Source organism: Protopterus annectens, chromosome 3.part0 (genome assembly GCF_019279795.1).
Source record: "Protopterus annectens isolate FY-2018-M chromosome 3.part0, PAN1.0, whole genome shotgun sequence".
In the NCBI taxonomy this organism is placed as follows: Eukaryota; Metazoa; Chordata; order Ceratodontiformes; family Protopteridae; genus Protopterus; species Protopterus annectens.
In genome coordinates this window covers 1,000,581,157-1,000,598,279 of record NC_056731.1, presented here as the reverse complement: position 1 = coordinate 1,000,598,279, position 17,123 = coordinate 1,000,581,157, and the positions used below count along the sequence as shown (strand labels likewise).

Genomic DNA, 17,123 nt, shown 5'->3' with positions numbered 1-17,123 from the left:
GTTAATACTGTCATTGAGTCCCGGTGCCGAATCGGCACCTAATTGAAGCTGCCATAATTCCTTCATTTCTAAGAGAGTGTTGCAATCACCAAAAAAGGATGAACGTTTCTCTAATACAAAGAAGGAAAAACTTGTGAAGTTTGAACATCTTGTGCTATGATAGCCTAAGCCTTTAAAACTTGTGAAGTTTGAACATCTTGTGCTATGATAGCCTAAGCCTTTAAAACTTGTGAAGTTTGAACATCTTGTGCTATGATAGCCTAAGCCTTTAAAACTTGTGAAGTTTGAACATCTTGTGCTATGATAGCCTAAGCCTTTAAAACTTGTGAAGTTTGAACATCTTGTGCTATGATAGCCTAAGCCTTTAAAACTTGTGAAGTTTGAACATCTTGTGCTATGATAGCCTAAGCCTTTAAAACTTGTGAAGTTTGAACATCTTGTGCTATGATAGCCTAAGCCTTTAAAACTTGTGAAGTTTGAACATCTTGTGCTATGATAGCCTAAGCCTTTAAAACTTGTGAAGTTTGAACATCTTGTGCTATGATAGCCTAAGGCGTTAGAGTCGTCTTTTTTGTGATCGCTGCCAGGTGTTCCTTCATTCTATCTGAAAGCTTTCTAAAAGTCTTTCCTATGTAGAAGGATTGACAATGTTTGCAGACACCTGCATACACTATCCAGTCAGTGTGGCAGTAATAAAGCTGTCTAAAAATCACCGTGTGGAAAAGTGTAAGAGCTGCCACACAAAATATGTTGACACACAACACAATGACCACAGCTAAACATTCCTGGAGGTTCTGAAAGCGCTAAGGAAACTGCTTTGCCTGTGGGTTTCTTTGTATACTCTCCTAGTTTAGTTTTGAAGTTTTTTGGTTTTATATATATATATATATATATATATATATATATATATATATATATATATATGTATATATATATATCTACACGCACATTTTTCATGGATAGGAGCCAAGTTAAGTTTTGTCATGGAGTAACTACAGTTGTATTTCTGAACCGCTGATTTATACTTTAAAATGTGCATGCAATTATGTGTATGTTGGTGAAATGAATACAACATTTAAAGCTAGGATGCTAGAACAAGAGTTGTAAAAATAGTCAAATAGAAGATTCTTTTGCCATGCATTTTAAAGATTATTATAATAGATATTGTTAAGATATAAAAGCAAGAACTGAGTAATGTGGATCTCCAGTGGGAGATGGGTTTAAAAATTACAGTTTTTTTTTTGGAAGGAATCATTTCATACAAATTAATATACTAGACATTACATCCAGCGGTTAATAATTTAGAATGCAATCAGAAATATTTAATTTGATAATGAAAGTTTGCTTGTGATAGGTGGTTTCATTGAAAGAGCACGTGTTTATAGAGCTTGTTTTTATCCTGTGACTTGTTTTTTGTGAAACTCGTCTGAAGGCTTAGCTGAGATACCAGAGGATTTAATAAAAGTTTTTTTTTTTTTTTTGCTTCTGCAAGCATGTTCTGGCAGATTTATTATTTAAAAATTGTTTAGTGTCATATTTTAAGGATAATTATTATTGCTGGATTTGTTTTAACAGACCCATTGCCAAGAGCTAAGAAAGAGAAAACAGCTTGAGCTGCAAATTCTTTCCGAACCCATCCAAGGCTGGGAAGGAGAAGACATCCGGACAATTGGGAATGTATTGTACATGTCACAGGTCATGGTACAGTGCAGTGCAAATGAGGTAAGTGTTATAGCAGACCCTCTGTAAGAGGAAAGTATGGCCATCTCACTGATGTCAGTATTGCAATACCTTATTAGTATCTACAGACTGGTTCTGTTAATTAGATAATGTCAGTGCTGACTGTTGTATTATTGTAATTCATAAAATGCATTTGTCTAGAGGTGTTAATGATGCTGTTATTTCCATAATCAACCTCTTACTAGTTACCTGTTGTGATCTCATTGCAGAAGGTGATAAAATTAAAGACAACCATACAGCAGCAGTTAATATTTTTATTCAAGTGGGCAGAGTGGCTCCATTTTCCTTTCTGCAGTCTTCTCTTTGAAAGAAAAACATTCTGCCATATCAGCATGTAACATGTTATCTTTTCACATTTTTATAGGGTATCTGATGCATTCAGGGCCTTTGGCACCAAACCTTTCTTTTACCTTTGCCATCTATATGTTGCAGAGCGACCGTAGTCCAATGATTTGTTTCCTGCTATTGACGATGCAATCATTGTACTGCTTTCCATTAGCCATAGCTTTTTTTTAGGCCAATTTCATCGCCATGTTAGTGGAGTGATATTCAGATTGAATTGTTCTGATTATGTACTTACGATTCTACCATGACAAATGTTGATGTGATTCTCACATGTGATGTGACTTCTGTTCAACTTGCTTTTTTTCATAGGTAATCTAGGTCATGGGTGAAACTGTGGTTGACATATTGAGGGGCTTTCCCTGGCAGAACTTGATTCAGCTCTTTCATTTAGTGGTTAAAAGGAACAAAGTGAGTAGCCTTGAAAAAATGACAAGTGATGTGGAAACAGGAAGGTAATCACAATGCAAAGTTAATAAATAATAATCATAATTAAAGACCTATAGATGAGAAGGTGTAAGCACCTATATGATTTCTGTGGTGTATTTTCCCTCTAAATATCTGGATGATAAGATCAGTTAAGTGGCTTAACAGAGAGGAGAGCAGAACTGATTGATGCTAGTTTTATCTGTTTGCGTAGAATCACTCAGTACTTCACTTCTTGTAGCAAGATGCTTATTTTCACTTCGAGTTACCATCTACATAGAGCAACTCCAAAAATGTTGTTCTGTCTTTATTGGACCACTGTCCCAAGGATCTCTACTGAATGTTTGGTTCTTCTGATGCACTTAAATAAAAGAAAGTTAATCATATTATGATTTGGACAGTTGTGCATTCAGACTAGCAAAGTCTTTGATTTGTAATGCTAGCACAATAAAATATTTGTATCTTCATTTATTTATTGTAAAATTATTAGAGAATCTAGCAGCAAATGAAAATGCTTCAGGTCTGACCCTGGCTGATCTCCAGCTCTGTTTTGCTCAAGTCCTCTTTTTTTCATTTGCACTTCAACATACATCTCAGTAAAATTTTTCACACACTTGGGGTTCTGTTGCAGGTAGTGGGCGCTACTGTGTTAATATATTGGTAACCTTTACTGATTTCAGTGTACCTTTCTGTTTCCTTTGGCTATTCTCTGTATAACTTTCCATTTTGCAGGTATATTATATTGGGAAGCACTAGTTAGTCTGTGATACAATGACATCCCGTCCAGGATTTCTTTCTCTGCCTTGTGCCCATTGCTTGCTGGGATAAGCTGTGTCTCCCCTGCATTGCCAAATTGGATAAAATGGGTAATTAAAGAATGAATACAAACTGACACCTTCAATCCCTCCATAAGGCCTACACGGTCTTATTTTAAATGTGCTTCGCTCTGCTGCACTACTGCTTCACATACGTAATAAATCTCTTGCATATCAGGCAAGAAAGAAGGGGACTGTTTTTGAGGGAATTAAGAGAAAGAATAACCCCTCAACACATTTCACTGTCGCGATGGCGTAGAGAAGCGGGTTACTCATTTTTACATGGTCTGGGTATTTCTTCTTTTGAAATTATAAAATGTTAGGAAATCCATTTAGTGGTAATGCAGCAATGGGATAAACTTTTCTGTAGTACATTTGTACTTTATTTTTTTAAGCAGCAGATTTTGTTTAGGACCTGTAGTAAATAAGCAGAGTCTATGTATGGAAATATGTTGGCAAATAAAATTTATCTGTTTTCTTCAAAGATAATTTTATGTTCCATTAGGTGCCAAAACCAGTACAAATGGATCTTGTTACAGCATGTATAGGATTATGTCATCCAGCTCCTCTTATAAAGTTAACCAAAACAGGTACAGCAATGCTGTATTGTTTACCATGCATTGCTGTTGCAGTTTCTCTTCATGTAGTTGTAAAAATCATCTTTCAGCTCCTTGTGTGAAAAACCCAGGTTTTCTTTATCTTCTTATGTTTGCTTTATTAAAATGATAATTGGTAGATTTGTCTACCCAGAATTAAAATTTAGGTTTTAGTACTGTGAGATGTATTTCCAGATATTGCCCTGTTTCTGAATCCTGACATGTATGCAGTCATTCATTTATCTTGGCAAACTGAAGTCTGTGATATTTGTATAAAAGAAGGGTGGCAATCTGTCTAGACATACTTGCCATAGTGGTTAAATATGACCAGCAACCAACCAACATATGATGCAGTCCACTTAAACTTTTCTTTCCCTGCCTACTGTTTTTAAATCAGAAATCCCTGAAACACCCTACCATTTTACCCGAGAGCCTACCCAGATAGAAAAACTTTATACTTTGACAGCCTCCAGCAAACCGACTCATAAGCGACTCCGGAGTTCATAGTCAAGCATGATGGATTTTGCAATACATGTTATTTTTAAATTTGTTTATTTTTACACCTGGTCCCTCACTGATGATCTTGCTCTTCCCTCCTAGCCACTTATAGGCACCCATTTTTTCACTGAGGTGAGAGCCATACAGCCATTTGTTCCCATCATCTAACCACTCCCTAAAGTGGCTTTGCAAGCTCTCCATTTGCTGCTGGAAGAGGGCGTATTTATTCTGCTATACATACCAGTCTCTGGATAAATGGAGCACCTCTGCTGTGTAGCTTTGCTAGGTTTTTTGCTGTAGACTATACACTTGCACTCACACAGGTGGTATTAATGCAGCTAGTCAAATTGCTATCCTCAGTTCCACTAGTGAGTGAGATAATGCTGGCCTCTTACTCTTACCCCTTTATTGTCCATGCTGCAAATCAAACACAAGTCATCTAGGGTCTAGTCAAGGCTTTGTCCTGCTCTGCTTTAGGGTCAGGCAGCGCATAGCATGGTTTAATGCTGCTGACTGATAGCAAAGCTCTAGAATGTGGTATGCTGGTGCTGCAGATGTTTTATGTGGTTGCAATGATAATCATAACAAAATCTAAGCAGTTCAGAAGGCCTCGAAGAACAACGCTCCAAAGACGCTCGAAAAGATACAAATACAACTTTTATTTTCATATTAAAAAGTTGTATTTGTATCTTTTTTTGCGTCTTTGGAGTGTGGTTCTTCGAGGCCTTCTGAACTGCTTAGATTTTGTTCTGGTTTAAGTGTTGAAAGCTGCTTCCCTATTTCCTTTTGGTTATTGCAATGATAATCATCTTGTGGCATGCCTAAGACACATGCAGGCAATTGGCACTGTTTGGGGTGGGGAAAAGCACCATTTAGTGTTTTTGTGAAATTTATTTTGTAAGTATCTTACTGCATTGTATACAGTTATATATCACTGCCATTGTTAGGAAGTGCATTCACAAATTTATTAGATTGTTGGCTTTGTACATGTGGAATATAATATGAGGTTGGGAAGGACTTATGCCCCCATCCCTGTATAAATTTGCCTTTGATGGCAGCTGGTAAAAAGAGCAGTGTATAGAATTTTCATTGCAAGCATGGCCATGAAACAGATGTAGAAATGATTTGGACAATAGTTACGCTAGTATTGTTTAAAAAGTTGAGACTAGTTATTGATTACCTCACCAAATGGCTGCCAAAAGAATCCCACTGAGATTTTGTGTTGGTTCACTGTTTGCAAGAGAGGATTTAACTTAAACATGTTGGTTACAGAAATTGCGAATTTGACAGTTTCTGCTTAAGTTCATATATATTGCCTGTGACACGTGTTATTATCTTGTAACACTGTAGTGTGATATATAATTTACTGAATGTATATGGCCTCAGTAAGGCTATTAAGATTGTCTGTTGATACTATTTTGCATATATTGTTTTTAATATAGTTTTCAAACATGAGGCATTTAAAACTATATTTTAATTATTTTTGTTCATTTCAGAATGTCTTTAAACACCTGTAAAATATCTTCAAAACATGACGCACTTTATTTATAAGATTTTAAATAGTGTTTGGTTAAATTAGCTTTTACTTTTGAAGTTTTTGCTAAATTATTTATATCTTATGGAGTGGATGAGTAAGTACATAATTTTTTCTGATGCTACTAATGTTGGCATTCCTTATTTTAAGCCGTTAACATATGTGTATATCTTGTTTTACCTTCTTAAACTGCACTATTGTACTTAGTTATTTTACTTGCCACTACATGTAAAGTATCTGCCACATAAACGTGAATGTTTAGTCACAGAAAATATTTACATGTTCTTCGTGTTTCACTGTTGCAGTCATTACATTTGGGTAATCCTGCTGGCAGGTTGCCCTCAGTCGGCCTGAATTCCAAAGTCTTGGGTCTTGCATTGGCTGCTGTCGCCCCTTCCCTGATGTCAGGGGTATAAAAGAAGCAGCCGATGCCATTTTCTTCAGTCTTTCTTGCTGCGTGGTGCCAGAAGCAGTTCGCAAGTGCCGGTTGGCCGACTCCTGAGATTTTCGTGTTCGAGTTTCAGACCCGAAGTCTTCAATAAAGCTAAGTACCCTGTTGGGGAAACTTTTTTCTTGCTCCAGACCAATGTCAGAAAAAGTTAGTAATTGTATTTCTTGTGGAAAGCAAATACCTCATAAGGACTTTCATTCTTACTGCATTCCTTGCCTAGGCCCTGATCACAACGTTGCTGGTTGTCGGTTTTGTGCTAGATTTAACCAACGCACTATTAAGCGTCGGTATGATTTTGCTTTAAACTATTTTGGACGTCGATTTAATTATCCAGAAATGTTGTCAGATAGCCATCCGACTACCGGAGTTCACAAAAAATGCACAGAAAAGGAGAGAGATAAACAACCGAGGTCCAAAACTGATGACGAAGCTTCTCCTAAGCCAGTCGCCGGTACACCGGTTCTCAGTGAGGCACTTTCGCAGCCCCTGACGCCCACTACTTTAGAGTCGCAGGCCGCTACCAACTCCCACGTGGAGTCGGCTATGCCGCTGACCTCAGATAGGTCTGGAGCCACTGAGCAGGCACCGGCTTCTGAGGGTGTATTCAGACCTAAACATCTTTACATTAAACCGACTTCAGCTTCAAAGGCAAAGACTAAAGCACCTTCTAAAGCAAAGAAACAAACTCAAGAGCCACGTGGACATGCCTCTATGCCCAAAAAACAGATGCTCAAAATGGCCGAAGACTTGATTACCTTGATCAGGGGTTTCCATCCCCCTCCTGATAAGAGGCCTAGGCAAGAGACTGACTATGAATCTTCAGATCAGGTTTCTATTTCTTCTGATTCCTCTTCTGATATTCACTTCCCCCCTATGAGGACTCTGATGCTGATGAATCTATACCTTCAGCTTCTCCTCCAGAGGACTATTCTTTTGGGGAAACCTTGCATACCATGAGGGGAGCATTTCCACTCTGAGAGCCGAGATTTTTCAGAATCTAAAAAGAGGCTCAGGGATTTCCTTTTACTACCTCAACACAGGCCTCTAGCCATTCCACCTGTGTTAGACATTGTAGATGATGTGTTTTTGGAGTCTAGTCTGACCCCTGACTCCTTACCTCCAGCTCCTGTTAAGCCTGACAGATATTACAGGGTTCCTGACTCTCATAAATTCCTTTCTAAAAACCCTGCTGCAGACCCAGAAACTATTTCACAGGGTCCCAAAGGAGTTAAGGCTTCTGCTGCAAAAAACCCTACCCCCTCTGACAGGGATTCTAGGGCACTGGATAGATGGGGAAAAAGGTTTACACATCTGCTACCTTGGCTATAAGGGCCTTAAACTGTCAGTTTCATATGCTCAAATATCAGCAACATGTCATGGCATTGCTTAAACAGAAAATGTTGTTAAACTCTGAATGTACAGTAAACAAGGAAATGCGGGATTTATTGCATGCAAGTTGGAAAGCATACTTTGCACTGTGGTTTTGATTCTTTGGAGGCCTCCTGCAGGGCCGCAGTTACAGGTTCTGTAATTAGGAGGCATGCTTGGTTAAAGGAACAAAGTCTGCTTGATCATGTCAAAGTTAAATTATTAGATGCACCTTTACAGCATGATACTTTGTTTGGTGTTAAGGCAGAAGAGGTGTTAAAGAAAATGAAGACAAAGCTAAATCTATGCAAACTGTCAAAGATTTTTTACAAGTACAGCCACCTAGGTTTAGTAGACACTGGCCTATAAAGAATTGGTCCTTTCCTCTGTTAGACAGACCTCAAAGGGGCAGATCCAGATGCCCTAGAGGCAGATCCCAGGTGCAAGGTTCATACAGGTCAAAGCAATGGGGTGCTTCTACCTCCAAAGTTGGAGAAGACAAATCACAACCATACAGGAAACGGTCCCAATGACTTCCCCCTGCCTGCACCAAGCACTTATGTCCTGGCAGCACCCTTAGGGGGAAAATTAGCACTTTTTTCTCAAAATTGGCACATTATAACCCAGGACAAGTGGGTTCTAAATATAGTGTCACAAGGCTACAAGTTCCATTTCCATACCCTGCCAAAGGCAAACGGCTGGCCATATATGCCAAAAAATCAATGGGCAGAGGCGCAAAAACAAGTCTCATCCCTCATGGGACATGGGGGCCAATACCAGAGCAAGAGCAGGGACAAGGATTTTACTCAAGATTGTTCTTGGTACCCAGAAAGGACAAGGGCTGGAGACCAATACTGAACCTATCTATTCTGAACACATTCCTGGATATACCAAAATTCAAATCATTGACTTTGCAGCAGCTTCTGCCCATGCTGGGCAAGAATGCTTGGCTTGTGACTCTAGACCTAAAAGAGGCATACCTGCATGTCCCAATCAGACAATCATGCAGAAGATACCTGAGATTCAAGGCTGGCTCAATGCATTACCAATTCTCTGCACTGCCCTTTGGCATATCTACTGCACCCAGGGTCTTTACAAAGTGCCTGGCACCAGTAATTGCATTCTGCAGACAAAGAGGAATACAAATATATCCTTACTTGGACGACTGTCTTAATTCAAGCAGAGAACAAGGACATTCTTCTACAGAATCTGGCATTTGTGAAAAGACTTCTAACATGCCTAGGGTACACAGTCAACAAAAAGAAATCAAAACTAGTACCCTCTCAAGAGATAATATTCCTGGGTGCAAGCTTAAACACAACTGCCCAGATGGCTTATCTCACGCCAGACAAACAAAGGCAACTGACTACCTGTTTCAAAATGTTGGCAACAAAGGCCCAGTTATCTGCAAGAAAAATTCTGCAGGCTTTGGGCTTCATGGCATCCTGCATCCTACTAATTCCATATGCAAGACTGCATATGAGGAAACTTCAATGGTACTTAAAAAGTGTTTGGACTCAGCATTACCACAGCCTGGAAACTATGATTACTCTCATTCCCTGCCTGCAACAGGAGTTTCGATGGTGGGCGAAGGCTTGTCACCAGAACAAGAGACAGCCATTCACATTACCCCCAGCCAGGCAGACACTAACAACAGATGCTTCAGATTATGCCTGGGGGGCCCACATGGCAGGAAGATGCATTCAGGGCACATGGTCCTCAAACCAAATGCATCTACATATCAATCAAAAAGAGATTCTAGCTGTTCAAAATGCCCTGAAAGCCTTCAAGGACCTACTTCATCCAGGGCAACTACTGACAAAGACAGACAACACCACAGTCATGTGGTATATAAACAAGCAGGGAGTCACACATTCTTACCCCCTTTGCAGACTAACCATGACTTTGTGGGACACAGCATTGACTTACCAAGTACATCTGCAGGAAAGGAAAACACTCTGGCAGACTAACTAAGCAGAAACCTCATGGATCCCCATGAGTGGCAGCTGGATCCACAAGTCTTCAGCATAACAAGGAAATAGGGTTGCCCGGACATAGTTCTATTTGCCTCCCCTCACAACTACCAACTAAAAAGATTCTGTAGAAGGACTTATCACAGACGAGCATTGAAAGTGGACACCCTATCTTTCAGCTGGAAAAACCTATCAGTATATGCCTTTCCTCCACTGCCTCTCCTCCCCAAGGTACTCCTAAAGGTCAGACAGGAGAAGCCAAACATTATGCTGATTGTCCCAGACTGGCCCCGCCAGTGCTGGTATCCAATCCTAAGAAACTTTTCTCAATGCCCAGCTTGGACCTTACCTCAAATACCTCATCTACTGTCCCAGCAAAACAGTCAGATCCTGCACAGCCAACTCAGTACTTTAAACCTGGCAGCATGACGGATAATGTAGTCATACAAAACACACCTCTCAGTAAAGCTGTGATGGATGTCATTTTGGAAGCCAGAAGGCCTAGTACTAGAAAATCTTATGCTGGAAAATGGAAGAGATTCTGTGCTTGGAACCAGACACAAGGAACTGATACAGCTGTACCAAATATTCCTCAGATTTTGCAATACTTAACTGAGATGCTAGACAAAGGCCTATCTTTTTCATCAATTAAAATTCATGTCTCTGCCATTTCAACTCATTACAATACAGAGCCACCAATTTTTTCTCATCCTTTATTAAAGCAGTACCTCAGAGGAGCCAAAAATTTAAGGCCTCCAAGGAGATCACCAATACCTGCATGGGACTTCAACTATGTCTTGGAAAAACTCACCCTGCCTCCTTTTGAGCCAGCTGCTACTGCTGATATAAAGTTTTTATCTTGGAAAACAGCTCTGCTCCTAGCAATAGCTTCTGCAAGACGAGTTTCAGAGCTACAGGCACTCATGGCTGTGGAACGTTTTATCATTTTTTATCCAGACAGGGTCTGTCTGAGGACAAACCCAACTTTTATGCCTAAGGTGGTGTCCAGTGTGGCTCTTAACCAAACTATTCATCTGCCAACTTTTTATCCAAATCCACAGAATAAGGGGGAGAGAATTCTGCATTCTTTGGACATACACAGACAGCTTAGATTCTACTTGGACAAAACCAAAGTTTTCAGGAAGACAGAGCAATTACTGGTGGCATATGCTGCAGGATCACAAGGAAAGGCTATCTCAAAGCAGACTATTTCAAAGTGGATAGGCCACTGCATTCCTTTCTGCTATTTACACCATGGCAAGCCACTGCCTAATGGCATTAGGCCACATTCAACCAGAGCTGCAGCCACTTCAACAGCCTTTCTCAGGGGAGTACCAAGCAAAGACATTTTAGAGGCTGCTACTTGGAGTTCAGTGCACACCTTTACAAAGCATTATCATCTGCCACTCTACTCTAAATCCAGGGCAGGCTTTGCCACTGCAGTTCTGCAGGGCCTCATAGCCACTTCTAATGCTGTTTAGCTCCAGCCTCCCAACCATAGCTTTGGGACTCTACCCAAATGTAATGACTGCAACAGTGAAACACGATGAACATAGTACAGTTGTGTACACTTACCATAAATGTAGATGTTCGAGTGTATTCACTGTTGCAGTCCGGGTTACCCTCCCACCATCCCCCTTTTTTCTGCTGGAACTTTTCTTTCCTTCTCTGATTTATACAACCTATGTGGTGTATTTGCTTGTAGATGAAGGTAAAGTTTATATTGGTGTATGTATTTTTATATATATGTAAAATCTGGCTACCCTTTTAGGGGCACCTGACATCTGGGGCAAGAAAAAATGATGAAAATGGCATCAGCTGCTTCTTTTATACCCCTGACGACCTGACATCAGCGAAGGGGTGACAGCAGCCGATGCAGGACCCAAGACTTTGGAATTCAGGCTGACTGAGGGCAACCTGCCAGCAGGATTACCCAAATGTAATGACTGTAACAGTGAATACACTTGAACATCTGCATTTATGGTAAGTGTACACAACTGTACTTTTCACCTTATCATTATCATTAAATGAAACATTCACATTGTTTAAAAATCCAGTGTTTATATTATTTAAATGTAGTAATGTAAGATGTGTTGTTATGCAAAATATGTTTAGCCATGTTCGGACACCAAAAACATTAGAAGTAATGGAAAAAATAGCTTATTTTGGTCTTTCAGATCATTTAAATCTTTAAAAATGTTAAAGTAGTAATGTAATTTGTGTAGACATTTTACTGAGGCTTATGCCTCTGGTGTTGGATTTATCTAATGTGCATGTAAGGTTACCTCCCAGGATAAAATTTCCATTCATGTTTTCTAAATAATACATTTAAATATTTCTTAGCAAATTTCTCTCTGTGCCTGTAAGATACAATATATGTTAGCTAAAGTGAATATTCCATCACAAAACTCTTCTACCTTTACCATGGCAAGCATTCCTTTCTTATCATTATATGAAGAAGTAGCCCTTGGCATTAATAATTTTCCATAATAGAATTATTCTTCTTTTGGTCTTGTATGATGAATAAGCTAAAATTGTATATGATTAGAAGTTATGTGATTAATGTCTACTTCCAGTAAATGAGTTTCTTGAAGAAAAATAACATCACACTTAGTAAGTTTTGGCAGTATTATCAGTCTGCCACTCTTTTGACATTTACTGATATTGTTTTTATTATCAGTCTACCACTCTTTTGACATTTACTGATATTATTTTTATTTAGTGATATAACATTAAATTAATTTATGTTGTAAAGTAGCAGGAGATTTTGGCTGTGTGGCAAAGGGAGATGGAGCCCTTTCAGAGACCCAGGCAACCCGGCTTTAATTTGCACCCCCCTAGCACAGAAATTGCCAGGTGTGGGGAGAGAATGAAGGGGCATAGCCCATTCAAATCTCCTGGGAGGTGGGATTGAGCACACTCACAGGGTACATGGACTCATGTAATTTCCATGATAGAGAATGAGGAAACTGCCACTTGTGCTACCTGGACAAGGGCAGGGTTGCCTGTAGGGAATGCCCCTTGCGGAAGTGACATCAGCCCTCTGCATGTTCTTCTCTGGTGCTTTCGTAAGTGCATATGGAAGATAGGTAGCCATCTGGCTTTTCTGTTTGTATCCTAATTGATGTCCCCTCTTGGCAGACTGTTGCCTAATGATGGGGAATAAATGGGATCACTGTTCAGTAGGGGGTGATCATCCGGCAGTGGTGGTGGGGGAACAGAAACAAAATAAGATAAATTTTATTACAGAAAAATAAGAATGCTTCAGAAGAATAGAATATATTACTTAGACTATATACATACACCAATGATAATTTAATAAAATACAAAAAGTTTTCAATCATAAAAAATCCTTATATATACCACAATCAACAGCTTTATACAGTTTTAGGAAAGATGTATAGGGAAGCCATTGATTCCTAGTGTAAATAGTAAAGTAGTAATTAGGCTTGCCCTCTTTTTTTCTAACAAATATAGCTTTTGCATATAAGATTAAATTCCAGTGGTAGACTGCACACTGAGGAACAGCTTAATTTCAGGTCTCCCACTGTGAAAAAACAAACAGAGAGGTAAGGGCCGGTAACTCTGCCTGTTTTAGTAAATTCAGTTACTGGCTAGTGAGTACTCTGCCTGGATGCCAGCAAAGAAGAAACTTAGCGAGCCTGAAAGATATTCATCTGGAAAAGGTGAAGAGAGAATATAACTGGGAAGAATTCTGCAGCTGTTCAGCAAAAAGCAGTACAAGCTCCAGCTTTGGTGCAAGACATGACTTCCAGTAATCTAGAGAAAAAAATAAGTCAGATATGCTCAGAGCTGATTAAAATAAATGAAGCACTTGAACATATCCACTCAAATTACAAAAAGCTGGAAAAATGGAATATGTTTTAAACAGCTATTCAAATGTGTTAAAACTGCAAAAAAATCAGAGGTCAAAATGAAGAAAATGCTGGCTGAGTATGAGACTGGTCAAGAAGAGATGTTTCAAAACAATGATAAATTTAGAGGACATGACACATAGGGAAAGCCTGTGATTTTCTGCTGTACCAGAGAAACTGGAAAGAGCAAACTGTATTAATTTTACTGAAGCATAAGTAAGCAAATGGACTGGTGTTCCACAGCAGAATTTAAGTGAAAGGGCACATCATGTATGATCCAAACCTGGCCATGAGACTGCAGCCAAGACCTGTATTAGTAAAGATGTAATCATACCAGCAGCAAGAGATGATCCTGGTAAAACTGTGGTAGAAGGGCAAAGTATTAAAATTGGAGACAGTAAAGTGTTTGTGGAAAATGATTATTCACTGTAAAGCAAGCAGAAGAGAAGCACATTTATCCCAGCAGTCAGGGAATGTCGAGAGACAGGTGTGAGATTCAAGCTACTGTATAGAGAATATTTTTTCCTGGAGGATCAAAATCTTGTTAATGCAGAACAGGCTAAGGAGGAAATACAAAAGGTTTGTCCAACAAAAAGTGAGCCATCAAACAGAAGGGAACTCTGCTTCTCATTCTTCTAATAGTAAAGCTCATATGGAGACTTTGCCACTAAAACCATTTCCAGCATTCCACAGGAAAATGCTTGAGAGACAGAAAAAAGCATCGGAGTTTGCTAGAAGAATCAGAAGTACCTTGGACTTGAACCAGAGTCTGGGGTTGGGAGATGGAGGTGAACAGAAAGAAGACCAGTAACACTGAAATCAGTGAATAAATGTGAAGTCATACAGCATCAGTCATATTTGTAAAACATGGGTGTACAAGAAAAACTGTAAAGATTGGGCTTTTGTTAATTTTGTGGAGGACTAAAAAGCATATTCCCCACTTTATGTCATTGCTGTTTGGAAGGACACTAAGGGGAAGGGATGAAAAGAGAAAAAGGAATTTGAAAGTTAAACAATTTTTGTTCTTAACAATATCTGTGGAAAACATTTCTTGATATAAATTGAGTAAAGCATTTCACTAAAGTAAACAAGTGCCTATTTTTTCTTTAATTTTATATGTAGACATTGCAATGCAAGAAGAAAAAAGCTGGACAAAAGCATGTTTTAAGTTGGGTTGAGGTAGGGGGGTATAAAATGCATAAATTATAATATATGTAGAGTTGATATGTTTTCTCTTATTTTTGCATAGGTGAGTGGCTGGGTTAAGGTCTTAATTTAATAACAATTTTTAGTGTAAGCAAGTAAATTTTGGGTTGTGGGAGGCTGGCATAATGGTTAAGGTTTTTACCTTACAAACACAAGGTGCAGGGTTTGATTCTCACTTGGGGTAATTGTCTGGGCTTAAAATGTCCAACAAAGCCAATTAGCCTAATACTAAACCATGAAACTGAATAAGAGATTACAGAATGTAGTGAAATGATTTTCTTTTGAAAATAAATGTTCAATGTGAGTTGAGAAGTCTGCAGCTGATGGCAGCTATACATTCTGTTCTTATCTTTCCACTTAGACTAGCTGAATACAGATCCAGGCAGTAAAAGCCAGAGCACTTTTTAACGCTAAAAGTTAATGATTTCTGAAATCATAGAAGCTGATTTTTTACATCTGGGATGGGAAACAGATAAGACAAGGGCAGACAGCAATTAGTGTAATTAGGCACACAGGCTGTAATGTGCCTCTTAGCATGGATAACCTTAATTTTGGGTTAGGTAATGCCTGTGTCTGCAGCTGTTGATTTGGACAGTTATTCCCATTAGGAGGGTTAAACTTTATTATTTGAAGATGTACATATTTGTATGCATTTGTTTATGTTAATAGGTTATGGGAGTGTTCTGGTGTGTGTGAGGTTTTTTTTTGTGTTTGAGGGCTTTCATTAAAACAAAAAGTCTTATAAAATGTGACATAGGTTCTCCTGGAGATGACAAGAAATAACTACATAAAAGATCATCTTGCCAAACGTTAGTGGGTGCATGTAATACAGAAGCTGGAAATAGCCATTTAAAAAAGCTGTCATATATAATAGGTGGGAATAATAACTTCATATCATAATGACCACACTATCTACATTATTTTGGAAAGTGAATGGTCTCATGGGTAAATATAAAAAGGACCACAAAAAGAAGCAAAAACCAATAAAACCAAAATCCAAGGCAATGAACGCAGCAAGGAATCCTTAATGGGAAAAACAATAGTTTAATCCAAAGACCGTTAAAAACTCTCTGAACAACAGTTACAAAAGGTCAGACCACAAAAAACAATTCAAGTTAAGCGCACTTTCACTTTGCCAATACAAAGCTTCATCAGAACTAAGATCACCTGATGCAAGGCATTTAAATACATACTTTGTAATTGATCACTTTGAACTCTTAAAAAGACATGACACCTTACTAAAACTCTGATGTCAAAGCTGTTAAGGCATAAAAGAATATGAAAATCAAAATTAAAATTTTACATATATATAGTAAATAACTTTGCCATGTAATTCATCCTAACATAAAAAATAATTTATTTATTTATTTATTTATTTAAATTTGTTGACTGGGAGTGTCTGGCTGGACGTAGGTCCATTTTCAGCGGAGGCCCGGGGAGAAAGCTCCACAGTAAAATAAACAGACAGTAGTTACATTGGATTACATAGCGATTAACAATTTAACATAACAATTACTTACAACATATTTACAGATGAAGAACATAGTACATCAGTAGACAACTAGAATCTTTATCAGTGAAGTACATAACAGACATTAACAAATGTTACAATGAGAAGTTCCTGCTGTATAATAAGTACTAGGCTTATGAGCATCTGAGCTTGCTATAATCAAGGTAGTTAGTGGAGTGGAAAAAAAGGTAGTGGTTGGATGGGGTGGATGATATCAGAGTGGGAGTTGCAAGGGCATAGCCAGCATGTTTTTAGGTGCGCTTTTAGTAAAGTTTTGAAGTGGGTGCATGATGGTACGGAGGTAATTGTGGGTGGGAGTGAGTTCCATAATTTGGCTATGGCACAAGAGAATAGTGCTTCACCAGCAGAGTTATTGGCTTTAGTGATATGCAAGTGATTTTTGTTGCTGGATCTTAGTGGTCTGGTGGTGCGATAGGGTTGGAGTAGATTCTGGAGGGATGGGACACTTAGTGGATGGTTTACTAGTTTGTGGGCGAGTGAGAGTTGATACCACTGAAGGAGGTGAGGGAGTTCAAGCCAGCCCAGTTCAGCAAGTGAGAGACAGTGGTGACTACGGTAGGATGCCCCTGTGGTGAATTTGGCGATTTTGTTGTAGCAGGTCTCTAGCTTGTTTAGATCACATTGCCTTAGGTTGGTATATATTGGAGAGGCATAAAGTAGGGTGGAGATAAGGTGGGAATTTGCTATTGAAATCTTTGCTGCTTTGGTGAGAAATTGCTTATTTCTGTATAACGCTCCTAGTATTGTGTGGACTTTTTTATGGTCATG

At 38.8% G+C, this 17,123-nt stretch overlaps 1 protein-coding gene across 5 annotated transcripts in view; it reads left to right on the top strand.

Annotated features, from left to right (window-relative positions):
* The window catches only part of ARHGEF6 (Rac/Cdc42 guanine nucleotide exchange factor 6), a 1,746,213-nt gene that overhangs the window by 1,320,267 nt on the left and 408,823 nt on the right, over window positions 1-17,123 (top strand). For all 5 annotated transcript variants that reach the window (XM_044065305.1, XM_044065303.1, XM_044065304.1 and 2 more), the window contains one exon: window positions 1,576-1,722. In XM_044065305.1, the coding sequence (XP_043921240.1) occupies window positions 1,576-1,722 (147 nt within the window). The remainder of the gene's footprint in view (window positions 1-1,575; window positions 1,723-17,123) is intronic.